Consider the following 17,021-nt stretch of genomic DNA (forward strand, 5'->3'; position numbering starts at 1 on the left):
ACAAATCCAAAATATGTGCAAGTTCACACTGTATAATTATCATCTCTAATTTTTCCAGTATAAAGGTAGCAAAATTGGTTATTTGATCAGTGTGATTGCACATCTATGATTTCACCATCATTGATAACAACAAATCCAAAATATGTGCAAGTTCACACTGTATAATTATCATGTCTAATTTTTCCAGTATAAAGGTAGCAAAATTGGTTATTTTGATAATATTAATGATGATATCAAATCATTGACAAACTTTTGAAGGTCTTCTGCTTAGCAGCAACAGTATACTGATGACCAAATGACTATCTTACATTAATAATACTTAAATTTTTTGCTTAATATTCACGAGTTAAAACATGTGATAGTAACCCAGAGATCTAAGCTCTTATCTTCAAATGGGAAAGTTTGTCCAATGATTGAACTCTTGGGTATTTGTGGCGCAGTAGACTGCTTTTATGTTTATATTATCTGTCATACAGGTCTTGTGAGAGACAACAATGGTCTAACCCAGCATGAGTGGCAGTACTAGGAAGACATAGAAACTTTACCCACTATACCTATTGTACAGAAAATATAGCCATTATTGACAGAAATAGCAATATTGTATGAAATTTGTAAAATATTTCAAATTGTATAACATTTGTAAGTAACTATTATATGCTATAAGCGACTCATTGTCCTTTGTATTGTTTCAAAGTCATATTTTGTCTTGTGCATGATTCCATTCCATTCCTGATATCATGAATTTTTTGTGTCATCAAAATTGCTTTTCTTTGTGTTGATCTTCATCAACTGTTGTCATAGCAACTCAGCTGTTCATAAATCAATCTTCAACATTATCTTGTTTACAAACTTTGTAACAGAACAATCATTTTCTTTGTTCAAGTCCAGTGTTGCCATTTTTCATTGTAAATTTCAACTGATAGCTCAGCCGGTCTGTTGGAAAGTCTGCCAATTGTTGTTATGGAGGAGAGATTATGATACAAGCTGTCACAAAATTTTGCTGATGTATTACTTGAACTGTAAAATTCTCACATAATAGATAATGTGTAGTATATCTTGAAATTTGTATAGCTTCATGTTCATATCTTTTGTCCTATTTTTTGTTTAAAAATACTTGACAAAATTTCTCATTATTGTAACGATTTTGGTGTTGTCATATATCTGTACACAATCTGCACTGTGTGCGCTCTTGATGTCAGTGATGAAACTTAAGTGTTTTGTGATCAATCCAGTGTATTCTGCTCAGCAGTTGTAGTGTTTTCATGCAGTATTTCAGAGAGAACAAAAAGTCAGATCATTTAAGATACTAAGAATTCTATTTTGTGTCATTACATCTAGCTGTTTCCCATTGAAGAGTGAATTGTACAGAACACAATATCTGACAGGTATTCTTGTAAACATGTTTTCTCACTTCATTCTGTTTAATAATTATGTAGTTTTTGTCCAATCTTGTATTTGCATACCATGTCTTGTTTTGTGTTTGTCCTTCACATGTTTGTGTACTTGGCAATCTTTACAAAACTTTCACAATTCTCTCATATATTTTCTAAACTTAATGAATTTTCATTTTAATGAATTCAATGTCTGCATTTCATCAGTTCAGTTCAGTTCAGTTTAGATGAGGGATAAGGTACCAGAGGATAATGAAAATCCCTTAGTTCTCAAGTATTGGCAGAGCGTCGTACTGGTTTTTAAAGTCATTGACAGACTGTGCATTAACAATGTTGGCTGGCAAACTGTTCCATGTATTGACTATCCTAGATGAGAAGAAGTATTTCCGTGTATTTAGTCTGACAGTTGGTTTCAGCAGTTTATAATTGTGTCCACGTGTAGTAATTGATGACAGTTGAAGTGATACATTGCATGAGTCGTATCCGTTTAAAATCTTGAAAACTTGCAACATGTCTCCCCTGGTTCTTCTCTGCTCCAGTGTAGTAAGGCCAAAGTGCTGTAATCTTGCTTGATATGGTAGTTTACGTAGTTCTGGAACTAATTTTGTGGCCCGGCGTTGAACTTTCTCTAGTAGGGTAATATCCTTTTGTAACCACGGTGACCATGCTTGCACACCATATTCTAATCTTGGTCTCACCAGTTGCTTGTACAAACGTTTAATTATGTCAGTTGATTTGTGAGTAATTGTTCTTTTAATGATGCCCAACATGTTATTTGCTGTTTTTGCTGCCTGGATACACTGTGATGAAGGTTTGAGGTTGGAATGCACTGTTACACCAAGATCTTTTTCCTCTTCTGTATGTTGCAGTGGTATATTGCTCATTTGGTAAACATGTGATGGATTATTCACTCCAATATGCATGGACTTACATTTCTTGACATTGAAACTCATCTGCCAATCCTGTGACCACTTTTGGAGTCTGTCCAGATCATTTTGTAACGTATCAGTGTCATTTCTATTGTAAATTGGGCGATAGAGCTTTGTGTCGTCAGCAAATTTCTTAACTTGAGATACCAAACCACAGTCAATGTCGTTGATGAAAATCAGGAATAGTATGGGACCAAGTACAGATCCCTGTGGCACTCCACTTGTCACGGGTTTCCAAGTTGATGCTGCACCATTGATGACAACACGCTGTTGACGATTTGATAGCCAGGCTTGTACCCACTGAAGGACAGAACCAGTAATGCCATGGTTTTCCATTTTATTTATGAGTCTAGCATGAGGAACTTTGTCAAAGGCCTTTGCAAAATCAAGATAAATTACATCCACAGGCACTCCTTCATCTATGTACTGTGTAATTTCATCCAGGAATTCTAATAAATTTGTGAGGCATGACTTCCCATGACAAAACCCATGCTGTGAGCCCAGAATTAGATCATGACTGTCCAGATGCTGTACAATATTGTCCCTGATGATAGATTCCAACAGTTTTCCACAAATTGTTGTTAGGCTAATTGGTCTGTAGTTACCAGGTTCTGATTTGCTGCCTTTCTTAAAAATAGGTGTAACATTTGCTTTCCTCCAGTCATCCGGTACAATGCCAGTTATCAGGGATTCAGTATAAATGAGGGAGAGTGGTTTTGCTAGTTGCACTGCAGCTGTACGTAGAACTCTTGGTGATATTTTATCTGGTCCTGCGGCTTTACCTGGTGACAACTGTAACAGTTTTTTCAAGACCATTTCTTCAGTGATGTTTATAAAGTGTAATTTATCCTGTTCAGAACCATTGTAGAAGGAGACTGCTGTAGGCATTTGTGACGTATCTTCCACTGTGAAGACTGATACAAAAAAGTCATTTAGAGTATCAGCAATTTCTTGGTTGGAGCTTTGATTTGTACCATTTTTGTCTACTAGTGGTCCTATAGTGTCCTTGGTTCGTTGTTTAGAACGGGCATAAGCAAAGAAAGCTTTGGGATTGTCCTTTACATGATCTACAAGGTTCTTTTCATACTGGATCTTTGCATACTTGATTTCCTTCTTCACTTCCCTTTGTTGTCTTTTGTATTCCTCATACACTTCTGCATTGTTTGTCTGGGTATATTTGCGCCACAGTTTCCTTTTCTTTCTGACAGATTGTAGTACTTTCCTTGTCATCCAGTGTGGTTTCATGCGTTTACTGCGCTGTTTCATGGGGATACAAATATCAACTGTATTTTGGATGGTATTTCTCATATGACGCCACATCTCATTGGCAGACTTTTCACTTAGCTCCTCTTCCCAATTAACTGATCCCAAAATGTCTTTGAGTTTATCTAAGTCTGCATTTTTCCAATCTGGTATTAGGCCTGTGGCAGGTTGAGATTCAGTTTGTACATGGACTTTAAATTCAATCATACGATGATCACTGTTCCCAAGATGACCTATGGCATTTACTTCACTTATCATTTCAGGTTCAGTTGAGAGAATCAAGTCCAAGCAGTTGTCACCACGTGTAGGAAAATCTACATGCTGTGTTAGATATAGGTCTTGTACAGTGTCAAGAAAGTTAGCACCATGACTGTCAGAAACACATCATAAACATAACAATGTACAGAAATCAAGTGCTGATAATGTATGCAGTACCCATTGGAACAATGGTACCCAGTACCCATGTTACCCAGTACCCATGTTACCCAGTACCCATTGGAACAATGGTACCCAGTACCATGGTACCAAGTACCCATTGGAACAATGGTATGGCTGATAATGTATGCACCCATTGGAACAATGGTATGATGTATGCAGTACTCATTGGAACAATGGTACCCAGTACCCATGGTACCCAGTACCCATGGTACCCAGTACCCATTGGAACAATGGTATGGCTGATAATGTATGCAGTAGCCATGGGAACAATGGTACCCACTACCCATTGGAACAATGGTATGGCTGATAATGTATGCAGTACCCATTGGAACAATGGCTGATGTTTTTACCAGATCAGCCTTCACAAGAAAATGACTCAAGTAACTTATTACATCTGTTAAAATTCAAAGAAAGTGAAATATTTTTATGAGATAACATAACTCTTGCTAGAGTTAACATTGAGGCAGTGTGTTGCCAATGACACAACAAGATGATCAAGATGTAAGATTTTCTAAAGCCAGCATTCTGCACCAGTTGCAACAAACATCTCAATAAACTTGTACTTCTCCTTAGTGTCCTGGTAAAGTTTTGCTGTGACCTTGTGCAAAACAGATGAAAACTGGTAATCTTGGTGGAAGTAGAGTACACGTACCTTAAAGCGCAGTGGTCGTCGCGCTGCGCATCCTCCTGAGGGGGTCCCCCTCTGTTGTAAACAAATCCAAGAACGCCGCACATGTTACGGGTTGATTGTAATGTTTGCGATATTGCCGCTTGTTAAAATGGCGGCTGATCTGTCACAAGCATACCAACTAACCAAATGTAACACGCAATAAAAGGTCAATTAATCTAAGTTAAATATCTGCTGAATATTGAACAATAATTGCACGCTGGATTGAGATCACATTTGCTCATGATTTCTTGAATCAGTTGAATGGGGCTCGGCTACTGTTATCGCTCGAGCCATAGAGCTAGACGTACGCATGTACGCATGTATACGCCAACAGACTATCAACGACCGGGCTCTAGTTTTCGACATCGCTAGCAAGGACGAGAGCTTTCATTTCAAGAGGCCCGACAGGAGTACAACAAGTTGTACAAAGACAACAACTCCAGAATCTACAGCTCGCAGAGCAATGCCCGCTGCAGCAAGAAGCATCTCTGCATCTGTTCCGTTCCGTGGTCTGTATGAACGTCCGTGTCAAACCGGGTATATGGCGCGCTACACTCGGCTGTGGAGAATCCAACTCAACTACAACAAAGTTTACCCCGTTTTGGGGTGCAAACGAGAATTCTGAGTACAGGTATCAAGTCAAGCGAAGGACCTTTCATAGGTCTTCTTGTTATGTGGGGGTTATCTCACTTGAAAGAGGATTCAGACCTACCCGGCAATCAGGAGGTACAACAACGAAGTTTGCCCAGCACCGGTAGGCCTACACCAGCTGTAGCGGTTGGATCACTGCCATGACCGTGCACAGGCCCGGGGCACAGGATCTCTCGATACGTCCATGCACGGTGTAGCCGTGCAATTTTCCTGCCAAATGCCGCGAAAACCCGCTCGTTTTGTCTATTGTTTCCTGACATTTACTATTTCTTACCACGTAATACTAGGAGAAGTAAGACATGGTGATCAACATTGGTTGTGGGCCAAGTCGTCGCGGGCCGGCCGGTAGGTTGTGGGACCGGATTCTCTATATCCGTGTACGTCAACGCGGTGACCGTCTCCCAACAACATCTCCCGTGTCCTGCTCAGGCTAGCCGATCATTGTCTTGAGTGTAATTTTTGTGTTAGGCATTGTGCTTGTTGCTGGTCTACATATATAGGCAATGTTGATCATTTTAGTTATGTATTTTCACTGTACTGTACATAGCATTGTGTATAACCAGCGTGATCGCGCACGATCAAAGCTTTTGTTCACTGTGTCTGCGTACATTGAACTCAGCGACATAATGTGCTGAGTGTAGTGTCCCAATGTTCGTAGCTCTACACGAGTTTATACCACTGAAGTTCGCTTCCGATCTTAATATTTTACTATTGCATGATGTTGAGTCTTACAAAGGCCTTAACAAAGTGGGGGACTGCTCCCATCTCACTCCTATTGAAGTTGAGAAGACTTATGTTTACAAAAATTTATGTTTATCAAAAAAAAAACCACGCAAGCGCGGCGCGACGACCACTGCGCTTTAATCTTGCAAAGGATGTGAAAGATATATTTTGACAGGCAAGGCTATATCCAAAATCATGTGTTTTTGAAAACTTGATAAATTTTACGAAACCATTAGTTGAATGAAAAAACATAAGAACGGTAATGTTTCACATTATTCTGCCAGCACAGTTGCTGGCTGAGAGTCACCATTCAAAACATGATATCTGGACATACAGTACTGTAATGTTTCACGTTATTCTGCCAGTACAGTTGTTGGCTGAGAGTCACCATTGAAAACATGATATCTGGACATACAGTACTGTAATGTTTGACATTATTCTGCCTGCAGTTGCTGGCTGAGAGTCACCATTCAAAACATGATATCTGGACATACAGTACTGTAATGTTTCACATTATTCTGCCAGCACAGTTGCTGGCTGAGAGTCACCATTCAAAACATGATATCTGGACATACAGTACTGTAATGTTTCACGTTATTCTGCCAGTACAGTTGTTGGCTGAGAGTCACCATTGAAAACATGATATCTGGACATACAGTACGCAACACTTCATGTTTGATAGTTATTTCATGTCTCCATCCATATATTCTAGATCATTATCTTTATTTCTTCATTACTTTTCCCGGTGAATCCTCACACATTCTGAGTGCTATAGCTGATATTTGTAAGTTTAATCCCAGTGTACTCTACATGTATAACCTGAAATGCACTTTCAGAAGATATTTTGTTCAAATACAATTTATTATTTCTGTTTCTGTGATTACAGGCAAAATTTTTTTCCTTTAGGAAAGAGTGAAATTATTTACTTTTTGCACTTGACATATGAACATTGGGTTTGTACAGATGATATTGGTCTGCCTTTGCTATGTGTCCGTAGTGTACATGTACAGTTGTATGATAAATGCAGGGATTGTATAGTCAGCTTTTTTATTGTTGCAAAATGTACATTCAATACAGTGATAATAGCTGAACACAACAGTAAAATTTACCAGGGTTTCCCAATCACATTATTGGGGTTCCTCCCGTTATATCAATACAATCCTATTAGTGAAAACAGAGATGTTACCGTGATTCCCACACCATTTACCTGTACTCTTGATCTGTTCCCCTATTATAGAATATTGAAATGTGCAAGCATTGACAGTGAGCACAGACAGTTGATACCTCTCATATACCTGATGTAATGGATAATACAGAATGTTTTAATGCAAAAAGGACAATTGTTAATGACAATAATGTGAAGTTCTTGCCAGTTACAATGCTTATCAGCATTTTTGATTTACATTTTAAGTTATTTACCGTGTTATGCAGCATACAGAACTGTAATTGTTAAAAAAGCATGTTAAATGTTGTTAAGTTATTGGTTGTAATACCAAATGCAAATTGTAAGAATTTGTGAATGACTCATAGTTCATGCATGTTTTCTCCAGTGTCTCATGATCAAAGATAAAAATAAATGTCATGGAAAATATTCTTGTGTCCATATATTTGTGTTCAATGTGTCTGTATTTAGTGTTCCCCTTTAAGAACATTCAGGTCTTGTACAAGTCATGTGATCTGTTAGAGTCAGGTGATTGAATCTTTACCAACATGAACTTCAGTTTTTAGCTACTATAGTCTATAGAAGCTATTGGGATGGAAATCATCAATTTTGTATTTTTGAAGCTTATTTTGTCAGGCCATCCTGAAATGAGCTATCAAAGATATCCACCTTCTTCATCAATACATGTGTCACAAAACGTTATTCTCGACATAACACAGCAGAGCTCTGTCGACTGTTGGGTCACTTGTTTTTTCAAACCGCTGGTCAGAGAGCTTTAGTATTTGGTTTACAGGTCCCCAGGATGACTTAGTGAGATAATTTCATACAGTCAGGAAATACTTAATTTTGTATCCATGTCTATAGTAGCTTCAGGGACTTTGGCCCTATGTTTTCCAGTCCTTTTTGTCTGGTTTTATAATGCAGTTTCGTTTCTCCCAAAATCGTGTTGAAATACTCAGTATTCAGCTTGTCAACACAGCCTGTGTGTGACGTCTGTTGCATAGTGATAGAAATCAAAAAATTGCTGAAAAAGGGAGTGATGACGACGGCCCATATGGACCTGTGGCAGCCATCACCTATTTATGTAGCACAGTGCCAAAACAACAGTTTCTAGTGTGAAGTGAATAAAATACTGTCAATTCTGAGCACGTTTTGGTTGGGTAGGGTATGTAGATGGGGGTACTGGTTGGATTCAAAAAATGCCAAATTTAGGGTAAAAAGTAGGCTTTTGACCCAGGCTGACAGCAATCTGTAGTTGTAGATTCAAAGGTCACAAACAAAACGAAACTTTACAGGTTTGAAAAAAATTAAAGACATAAACAGAAAAATACAGGTATGAAATAAGGTTACATGCATAAAAAAATTACAGGCATGAAATAAAAATTACTGGTATGAAAAATAAATTACCAGTATGAAATATAATAATTACAGGCACGAAATAAAAATTACTGCTGTACATATGGGCACCATAAAACATGGCATTGTTACGTACCAAAATTAACGCAGCACAACACTCAGACAGCAGCAGCAATGATACACAATAGACCAAAATTATACGATTCACTGTGAATCTATTTTCCACAGATATACAGTACAAACACTGACAAATTTAGTTGCTACAAGACAAGTGTCCTTAACTCAAATACCAAAAGTGTCCTGTGTCCTGCCGGGCGTCCAGAAGCGATTCTTGAACTTCGTCACACGTCTGCGGTAACACGCGGTAAATTGTCCGAGTCTACCGATGACAGTTCGCATTGGCACATACACTGTTCCCGACGTTCCTTTTCAAAGTCCTTCCAGTAGGAGTTGAATACACAATTCACTTACAGTTGTTGGCGTAGACACACATTTCAAAGTCCGAGAGCAGCGTTGTATTTAGTCCGACTTGACATACCCGACGTACCTAGACTGGTGAGCTGAACTTCAACGTCAAGCTTACACGTGGATTACAATCACTTCTCCATTTCTTGGACGAACGCAAACTCACACAACTTGACTGCGGCCCCAGACAAAGACACACTGAACAAAAAACCAAAAGCCCAAAAACCTCTTGTAATATTCAAACAAACCAGGTGTTCCTCTACACGTGGTTAATGCTAATGGTATGTTAATGACTAACACAGCTATTGTTTATCCATCACTATTATTCAAATTATGTGCCTTCGTAACACCATCGTAACACCTCCCCACCAAAAGATAATTTTGACATGTCATGGCAAAATTTATCAAAAGGTTACATTCAAATCGAGACAAACTGTCTGCGACAATATTGTCTTTAACTTTAATGTGTTTGATTTCGATCGTATATTCTTGTAACAGTAAGCTCCAATTAAGATTCTACGATTCTTTCTTTTCATTCTGTTCAAGAATGTCAACGGATTATGATCCGTATACACGATCAAAGGAAAGGCGCTACTTATATACACTTCAAAATGTTGTACGGCTAATACCAAAGCTAACAATTCTTTCTCGATAGTCGAGTAATTCTTCTGGTGAGAATTAAATTTCTTTGAAAAATAACATACAGGATGTTCAATTCCATCGTCATCGCCCTCCTGCAACAATACAGCACCAGCGGCATTGTCACTGGCATCGACTGCTAATGCAAATGCTTTGGTAAAGTCGGGAGCTTTAAGCACTGGCGCATTCTGGAGAATAGCTTTGAGGCCTTCGAATGACCTTTGACATGAGGCATTCCAAACAAATTTCTTGTCTTTTTTTAACAGCTCGGTAAGTGGTGAAGCAACCTCTGAAAAATTCTTACAAAATTTTCTGTAAAATCCAGCCATTCCCAGGAAACGCATAAGTGATTTCTTATTAGTAGGAACTGGATATTCTACAATAGCCACAACTTTGGCTTCGACTGGGGCAACATGGCCCTGCCCTACTTTGTGACTCAAAAATGTTACAGTTGCCTGGCCAAACTCGCACTTAGTCAAATTTACAGTCAAGTTGACTGCAAGCAATCTCTGAAATAACATCTCCATGGCAATAAGATGGGCTGTCCACCAATCATCAGCTGTGATGATGTCATCAATATAAGAGTCGCTACTATCCAAACCCCTAATTGTTTTGTCGACCATTCTCTGAAAAGTGGCCGGTGCATTTTTCATGCCAAACGGCATCACATTGTATTCATACAATCCAGTCGGGGTTACAAATGCAGATATTTCTCTGGCTCTGTCTGTCAGTGGTACACCCCAATACCCTTTCAATAAATCAATTTTCGTGACATATTTTGCTTTTCCAATTTTATCAATACAGTCGTCAACTCTAGGTATAGGATACGAATCGGTTTTTGTGACAGCATTGACCTTACGGTAGTCTGTACAAAAACGTACACTACCGTCTGGCTTAGGAACCATTACACATGGGGAGCTCCAATTACTTTGACTAGGTCGAATGATGTCATTTTCCAACATATACTGAATTTCCTTTTCCATGAGCTCACTTTTAACAGGATTTAATCTATATGGGTGTTGTTTAATTGGTCTAGTATCACCAACATCCACGTCATGCTGAACCACATTTGTTCTCCTCGGTACATCAGGAAACAACTCCTTATATTTAAATATGAGATCTTTTAACTCCTGTCTTTTAGGAAAATCTAAGTGATTCAACTTCTCATCCAAATTATTCAAAACGTCTGAATTATTCAATTTTGGCTTTATTATATCCTTTCCCTTGAAATGTGGTTCATCTGACGTTTCAGTGCTCTCATGGCAAACATTCACCAAATTGACAGTTTTCTCTTCTTGATAATATGGTTTTAACATATTAATGTGACACAGTTGTGTTGGCCTCCGACGATCGGGCGTTTTCACCACATAGTCAACTTCATTTACTTTCTTTAATATTTCGTAAGGACCACTAAATTTGACATGCAATGGATTGTCTTGTGTAGGGAACAACACTAGCACTAGGTCACCTGGTTTAAACTCCCTAGTTCTGGCTTTTTTATCGTACCAGACTTTCATTTTTGTCTGTGATGCTTTCAGATTATTTTTGGCCATTGCGCAAACTTGATACAACCTTTCTTTGAATTTAGAGACATAGTCTAATAGATTCAGTTTCGTATTATCATCTATCCACTGTTCTTTTACCAGTGATAATGGTCCTCGGACCCTATGACCAAACACCAACTCAAACGGACTGAACCCAAGAGATTCTTGGACACTTTCTCTGACAGCAAACAACAGTAAGGGTATACCTTCATCCCAGTCTTTCTGATTATCATGACAATAAGTCTTCATCATGGTTTTCAGGGTAGAATGAAACCTTTCCAATGCACCCTGCGACTCTGGGTGATAGGCACTAGATTTGATCTGTTTTGTTCCCAAATGATACATTATTTGCTGAAACAAACCGGACATAAAGTTTGACCCCTGGTCAGACTGCACCTCTTTTGGCAAACCTACTAGTGTGAAAAATTTGAGCAAAGCCTTGGAGATTGTGGGCGCTTTTATATTTCTGAGTGGAATAGCCTCAGGGAATCGGGTAGCCGCACACATTATTGTTAATAAATACTGATTTCCCGATTTTGTTACTGGCAATGGCCCTACACAATCAATGACAATTTTACTGAATGGCTCTCCAAACGCTGGTATTGGCTGAAGAGGTGCTACTGGAGTTACATTATTTGGTTTGCCTACAACTTGGCAAGTGTGACACGATTTGCAATATTCAGATACATCCTTTCTCATACCAGGCCAAAAGAAATGTTTCAAAATTTTATCCATGGTTTTATTTATTCCCAAGTGTCCTCCCATTGGGACCTTGTGGGCAAGGTGAAGAATTTCATTCCTATACACTTTAGGTACCACAACCTGATGTACTGCAGCCCATTCTTCATTTGCGGGGGCTTCTAATGGACGCCATTTTCTCATTAGCACTCCATCATTAACATAGTAACCAACTGGAATTTTATCAAGTTCGTCTTTTGAAAGGGCTTTATCTTTCAAAAGCTTAATATCATTATCCCTTTCTTGCTCGGTGACAAGTTGTTGTCTAGACAGAGACAAATCAGACTTCATTTCAACTTCCTCCTTGTTTTTCCTGTCATTATTAGTGTCATCACCATGGTTACCTAAATAACCGAAAAATGTCTCCGACAAATCAACGACATTATCTTGTGAATCACCATCCTCAAGGGCCCTTTTGGCCATTCCCCGAGTAACAACACAGGCCGGATATAAATTTACCTCGTCATCCTGAACTTTCTCTTTGTCATCACAAATACTCGTTTGTCAGTCAGGTGGATGGTAGACCCCACTTTACCCCCAGCCAAGTCGTTGCCTAGCAACAAGGAGACACCTTTAACAGGTAGACTAGGTCTCAGACCTACTTTCACAAACCCAGTGACCAAATCTGATTTCAAGTATACATGATGCAGGGGTACACTAACATACCTGCCCTCAATGCCCTGAGCTAAAACAGATTCACCAGTAGCAGACTCCTTACCAAACTCTAATATATCACCTACCAATAGAGATTGAGTTGCTCCGGTATCACGAAGAATCTTAATAGGCATAGGACTGGATTTTTCCTCCAAAGAAACGTAACCCTCTGACACAAATGGCAAATACTCCTCACGCACAGAATCAGATAATTTCTCAATTGGTTTAGGAATACTACTGAGATAAATATCATCAGGTGCACTATCCACAATACTCTTATGTGAAGTAACAAGAGCATTGGGCAAAGGTTCATTCTTTCTTTTCAACTTCCAACATTCGGCCATAATATGCCCTGCCCTTTTACAGTAATGACAAGTTGGGACTCTAGTTTACCCCTATCTGCGTAACCACTGTTAAATTTGGTCTGGCGAGAGCTACTCTTATGAAATGGGGTGCTTGATCTAACCTCACCAGGCAAATCGTTATCATGAACCTCTTTATCTATTTTTGTCTGTTTATTGGAAATCTTTGAAATATGAAATTTCGGCTTATGGGTCAAGGCAAAATCGTCGGCTAACACCGCTGCGTGTTCCAAAGTTTGAACATCTCTCTCATCAAGATATGTTTTCACATCATCACGAACACATTTTTTGAATTCCTCTATCAATATGAGTTGTTTGAGTTTACCGAAATCATTATTAACTTCCTTTGAGGTGTACCACCTTTCAAAGTATACATCTTTGTCATGAGCAAACTCAACATGCGTTGATTTTCCTGCTTACGCAAGCCCCTGAATTTTTGTCTGTAAGCTTCAGGAACAAGTTCACATGCTTTTAATATAGCAGCTTTCACTCGGTCATAGTTGGCACAATCGGCTACCGAAAGAGCAGAATAAGTCTGTTGTGCCTTACCCGTCAGTACACTTTGAAGCATTAAAGGCCAATATTGTCTGGGCCATTTTAGATTTTCTGCCACTTTCTCGAAATGTTGAAAATACTTATCAACCTCTTGCTCATTAAAAGGCGGAACCATTTAACTTCTCTACTTGCTGAAAAACTGACAGAGGACGAATCTCTTCCCAATGAAATGTCCAAATCAGAACTCAATCTTAGCCTTTCCAATTGAAACTGCCTATCTTTATCTTTTTCTCGTTCGTGCATCTGCATTTCTAGAATTTTCATTTCTTTTTCTTGTTCTAGCCGTTTAATTGCCAACTCTAATTCCAATCTTGTCAACTCTGCCCCTTCTGTGGGTTTGCTTGATATTGCTTTAAAGTTTCTTCACCAAACACATCTTCTTCGACATAATATTCAACAATTATTTTCTTGAGTTCTGATTTGGTCATAGAAGCTCTGACACCTTCAATTTGTAATTTCTGTACGACGGCAAGCAATTCTATTTTCTTTAGTTCTTCTAAGGCACGAGTGGTGGGAGATGTTACGAATTCATCAATGTTACTCATTGTTGCTGGCTGTCTGGTAGTATGTAGCAAAATTTACCTAATTCACAAATGAACAAACTTATGAGGGTTGTCTCCCCCTCTAGAAATTCGTTTTGTCTTGTTCACAAAATTCGACCCCGGACAAGCCCCCAATTATGTTATGTACCAAAACTAACGCAGCACAAACACTCAGACAGCAGCAGCAATGATACACAATAGACCAAAATTATACGATTCACTGTGAATCTATTTTCCACAGATATACAGTACAAACACTGACAAATTTAGTTGCTACAAGACAAGTGTCCTTAACTCAAATACCAAAAGTGTCCTGTGTCCTGCCGGGCGTCCAGAAGTGATTCTTGAACTTCGTCCCAAGTCTGCGGTAACACGTGGTAAATTGTCCGAGTCTACCAATGACAGTTCGCATTGGCACATACACTGTTCCCGACGTTCCTTTTCAAAGTCCTTCAAGTAGGAGTTGAATACACAATTCACTTACAGTTGTTGGCGTAGACACACATTTCAAAGTCCGAGAGCAGCGTTGTATTTAGTCCGACTTGACATACCCGACGTACCTAGACTGGTGAGCTGAACTTCAACGTCAAGCTTACACGTGGATTACAATCACTTCTCCATTTCTTGGATGAACGCAAACTCACACAACTTGACTGCGGCCCCAGACAAATACACACTGAACAAAAAAACCAAAAGCCAAAAACCTCTTGTAATATTCAAACAAACCAGGTGTTCCTCTACACGTGGTTAATGCTAATGGTATGTTAATGACTAACACAGCTATTGTTTATCCATCACTATTATTCAAATTATGTGCCTTCGTAACACCATCGTAACAGCATGGTGACACTGAAATACATTGACTTCTCAGTCCAAGTCTTTTAGTGAATATTTCAAGAAAATAGCAATATTACAAGAATATTTTCTTGCATTTCTACAATAAACCAATGGGATTGGCTGATACTCATTGGTTGTCTTTAAACCTGAAGTCTTTTATAAACAAACACTCCACTCGAGTTTCTCTCTCCTGACTTTGAAGTGTAATTACCTTTTATAGTCACTCTGTGCCTTTAAGGGTGATCAAACCACCTTATACATCATCATCATCATCAGAAAATGCATTCAGCAGAGATTGTTAGAAGTACACATGCGCATATGTGACATAATTGTAAACATTTAGCGAAATGAAAAGTAACCGTAGTCGTTTGTGTATACTGGACACAGTACCTCCACACACAGTGACTGTGGCTAAAACTTACAAACTTTTTGTGAGTAGCATTTCTCTGGCAATTATATAATGTCACAATGCATCATTGGTAATTTCTCTGTTTGAAGGAAAAACTGAGTACTACCTATCAGTAGTAAGACACAATTAATTGCAATTTTGCCGTTTTGAAAATTCCACGAAGAATGTTACACTTCCTCATATTATGCAGCAGATAATTATGTGACCCGTAGAGCAACAGTTTATCAGATGACCCACAAATGCAGTAGATAATCAACAAGTTTCTTTTCATCAATATAAGGTACGCAAAAATGGGAAAAAAATTGTGGTTCAGAAACATGAAGATTTTGATGAAAATGGTAATGAATTTTAGGGTGTAAAGGCAAAATTATAAATTTACACAAGTTTATGTATGATGGAGTAAAAGTAATATATTTTCATAATCACTGGTGGAAACATTTCGTGTTTTGTCTAAACAGATGACTTTGGGAACATGACACCCAATTTTATCAATCCTAATAACTTACAAAATCAGGTGTGCTTGATGTTTTAGCAGTTTATAACCAGAGAAGACAGTCCGATGACCTTTGCCCTTTTTCACTTTCATTATGTCACCGTATGTATACTTCATGGCTCTCATTTGCCCTCTTAAACGTGTGGAAATGGTTTCATCAACTTTAGAGTCATTTTTGTGCCGACTTACTCCAAGGGACATCACTTCTTCTTAAAATATTAAACCAAGATATGGAACACATTAAACTAGTAATAGCAAGTGAAACTTACACCACGACAACGAAACGCCTTTTCCTTTATATTTTGGCAGATCTTTTCAGGTAGATATATGAGTCATAAACTGTGATTCTTTTGACAAATTCCATGATTTTTGTGTTCAAATACCGCCGGGAAAATACGCTGGGAAGATTTGTTCCAAAATGACAAAAATGAACCAAAACAAATCTTTAGAAAACACCTTCATATGCAAAAAATCTGTCATGTTATTGATGTAGCGGACTAATCGCAGCGCAGAGTCAGGGCATTCAACTGACTCGAGTAGATATGCAAGAAAATATTTATACGCTCATCTATCACAGCTTTTTCTTATTTACTGATTGATTGATCGACATGGATTAACATCAGTTTAGTTAATTCACTGCTATTGATTTAGAGATTAAATTTTGTCATAAATTAATGTTAGTCGAATAACCTTATCGAGTCAATTGTATTTCATACACTTCAATATTGTATTCCCATACACTTCATCTCAAAAAGTAAGCCTAAAACTTCACATTACTCACAATTCTCATTTGAAAGCATTGCTTTCGTCAATATATCGGTGAGAGGAATTCGTGAGAACGGGCATTAGGGTAGATAACTATGAAAGGTCGCCTGACCGAGCAATATAATGCCTGACACTTTGCCTGTGACCCATTCAATTATTTCCACCTGCCATGCATAGGACAGATTAAAGTTTTTACCTGCCCGCCGAAAAATCTACCTGTCCTGAATAGGAGAGCAGGTAGTAATTTGCTAACCATGCAACATGAACATTTGCAATTAACTGAAGAAAATAGAAATAGTTTTTATCTTAGCTTGTTCATCACCTTAGACCTAACCAACAGTAGAACGCCTGAGAACGGAGTCCCTAACGTGATTGCGTTATTCACTTTAAGGAGAGATTATATAGCGGGATTATCGTATGGTTTATTTGAAACAG

General features: G+C 38.4%; 1 protein-coding gene across 1 annotated transcript; it reads right to left on the reverse strand.

Moving 5' to 3' along the window:
• Window positions 1-4,532: 4,532 nt before the first annotated feature.
• LOC139126173 (uncharacterized) lies at window positions 4,533-12,392 on the reverse strand. The gene is made up of 2 exons (XM_070692223.1): window positions 9,753-12,392; window positions 4,533-4,619 (listed from the first exon to the last, which is right to left on the reverse strand). The coding sequence occupies exons 1-2, from the start codon at window positions 12,390-12,392 to the stop codon at window positions 4,533-4,535; spliced, it is 2,727 nt and encodes a 908-aa protein (XP_070548324.1).
• Window positions 12,393-17,021: the final 4,629 nt, after the last annotated feature.

This window comes from Ptychodera flava (genome assembly GCF_041260155.1).
Source record: "Ptychodera flava strain L36383 chromosome 3 unlocalized genomic scaffold, AS_Pfla_20210202 Scaffold_27__1_contigs__length_13241970_pilon, whole genome shotgun sequence".
In the NCBI taxonomy this organism is placed as follows: Eukaryota; Metazoa; Hemichordata; class Enteropneusta; family Ptychoderidae; genus Ptychodera; species Ptychodera flava.

Bases quoted from the DNA above. Each gene is read 5' to 3' on its own strand.
- LOC139126173 (XM_070692223.1), bottom strand. From the start codon at position 12,392: ATGGCCAAAAGGGCCCTTGAGGATGGTGATTCACAAGATAATGTCGTT. The intron at 4,620-9,752 runs GTATGTTATTTT...GTTTTGCACAAG, and splicing joins ACGATGGAATTGAACATCCT to GTCACAGCAAAACTTTACCA.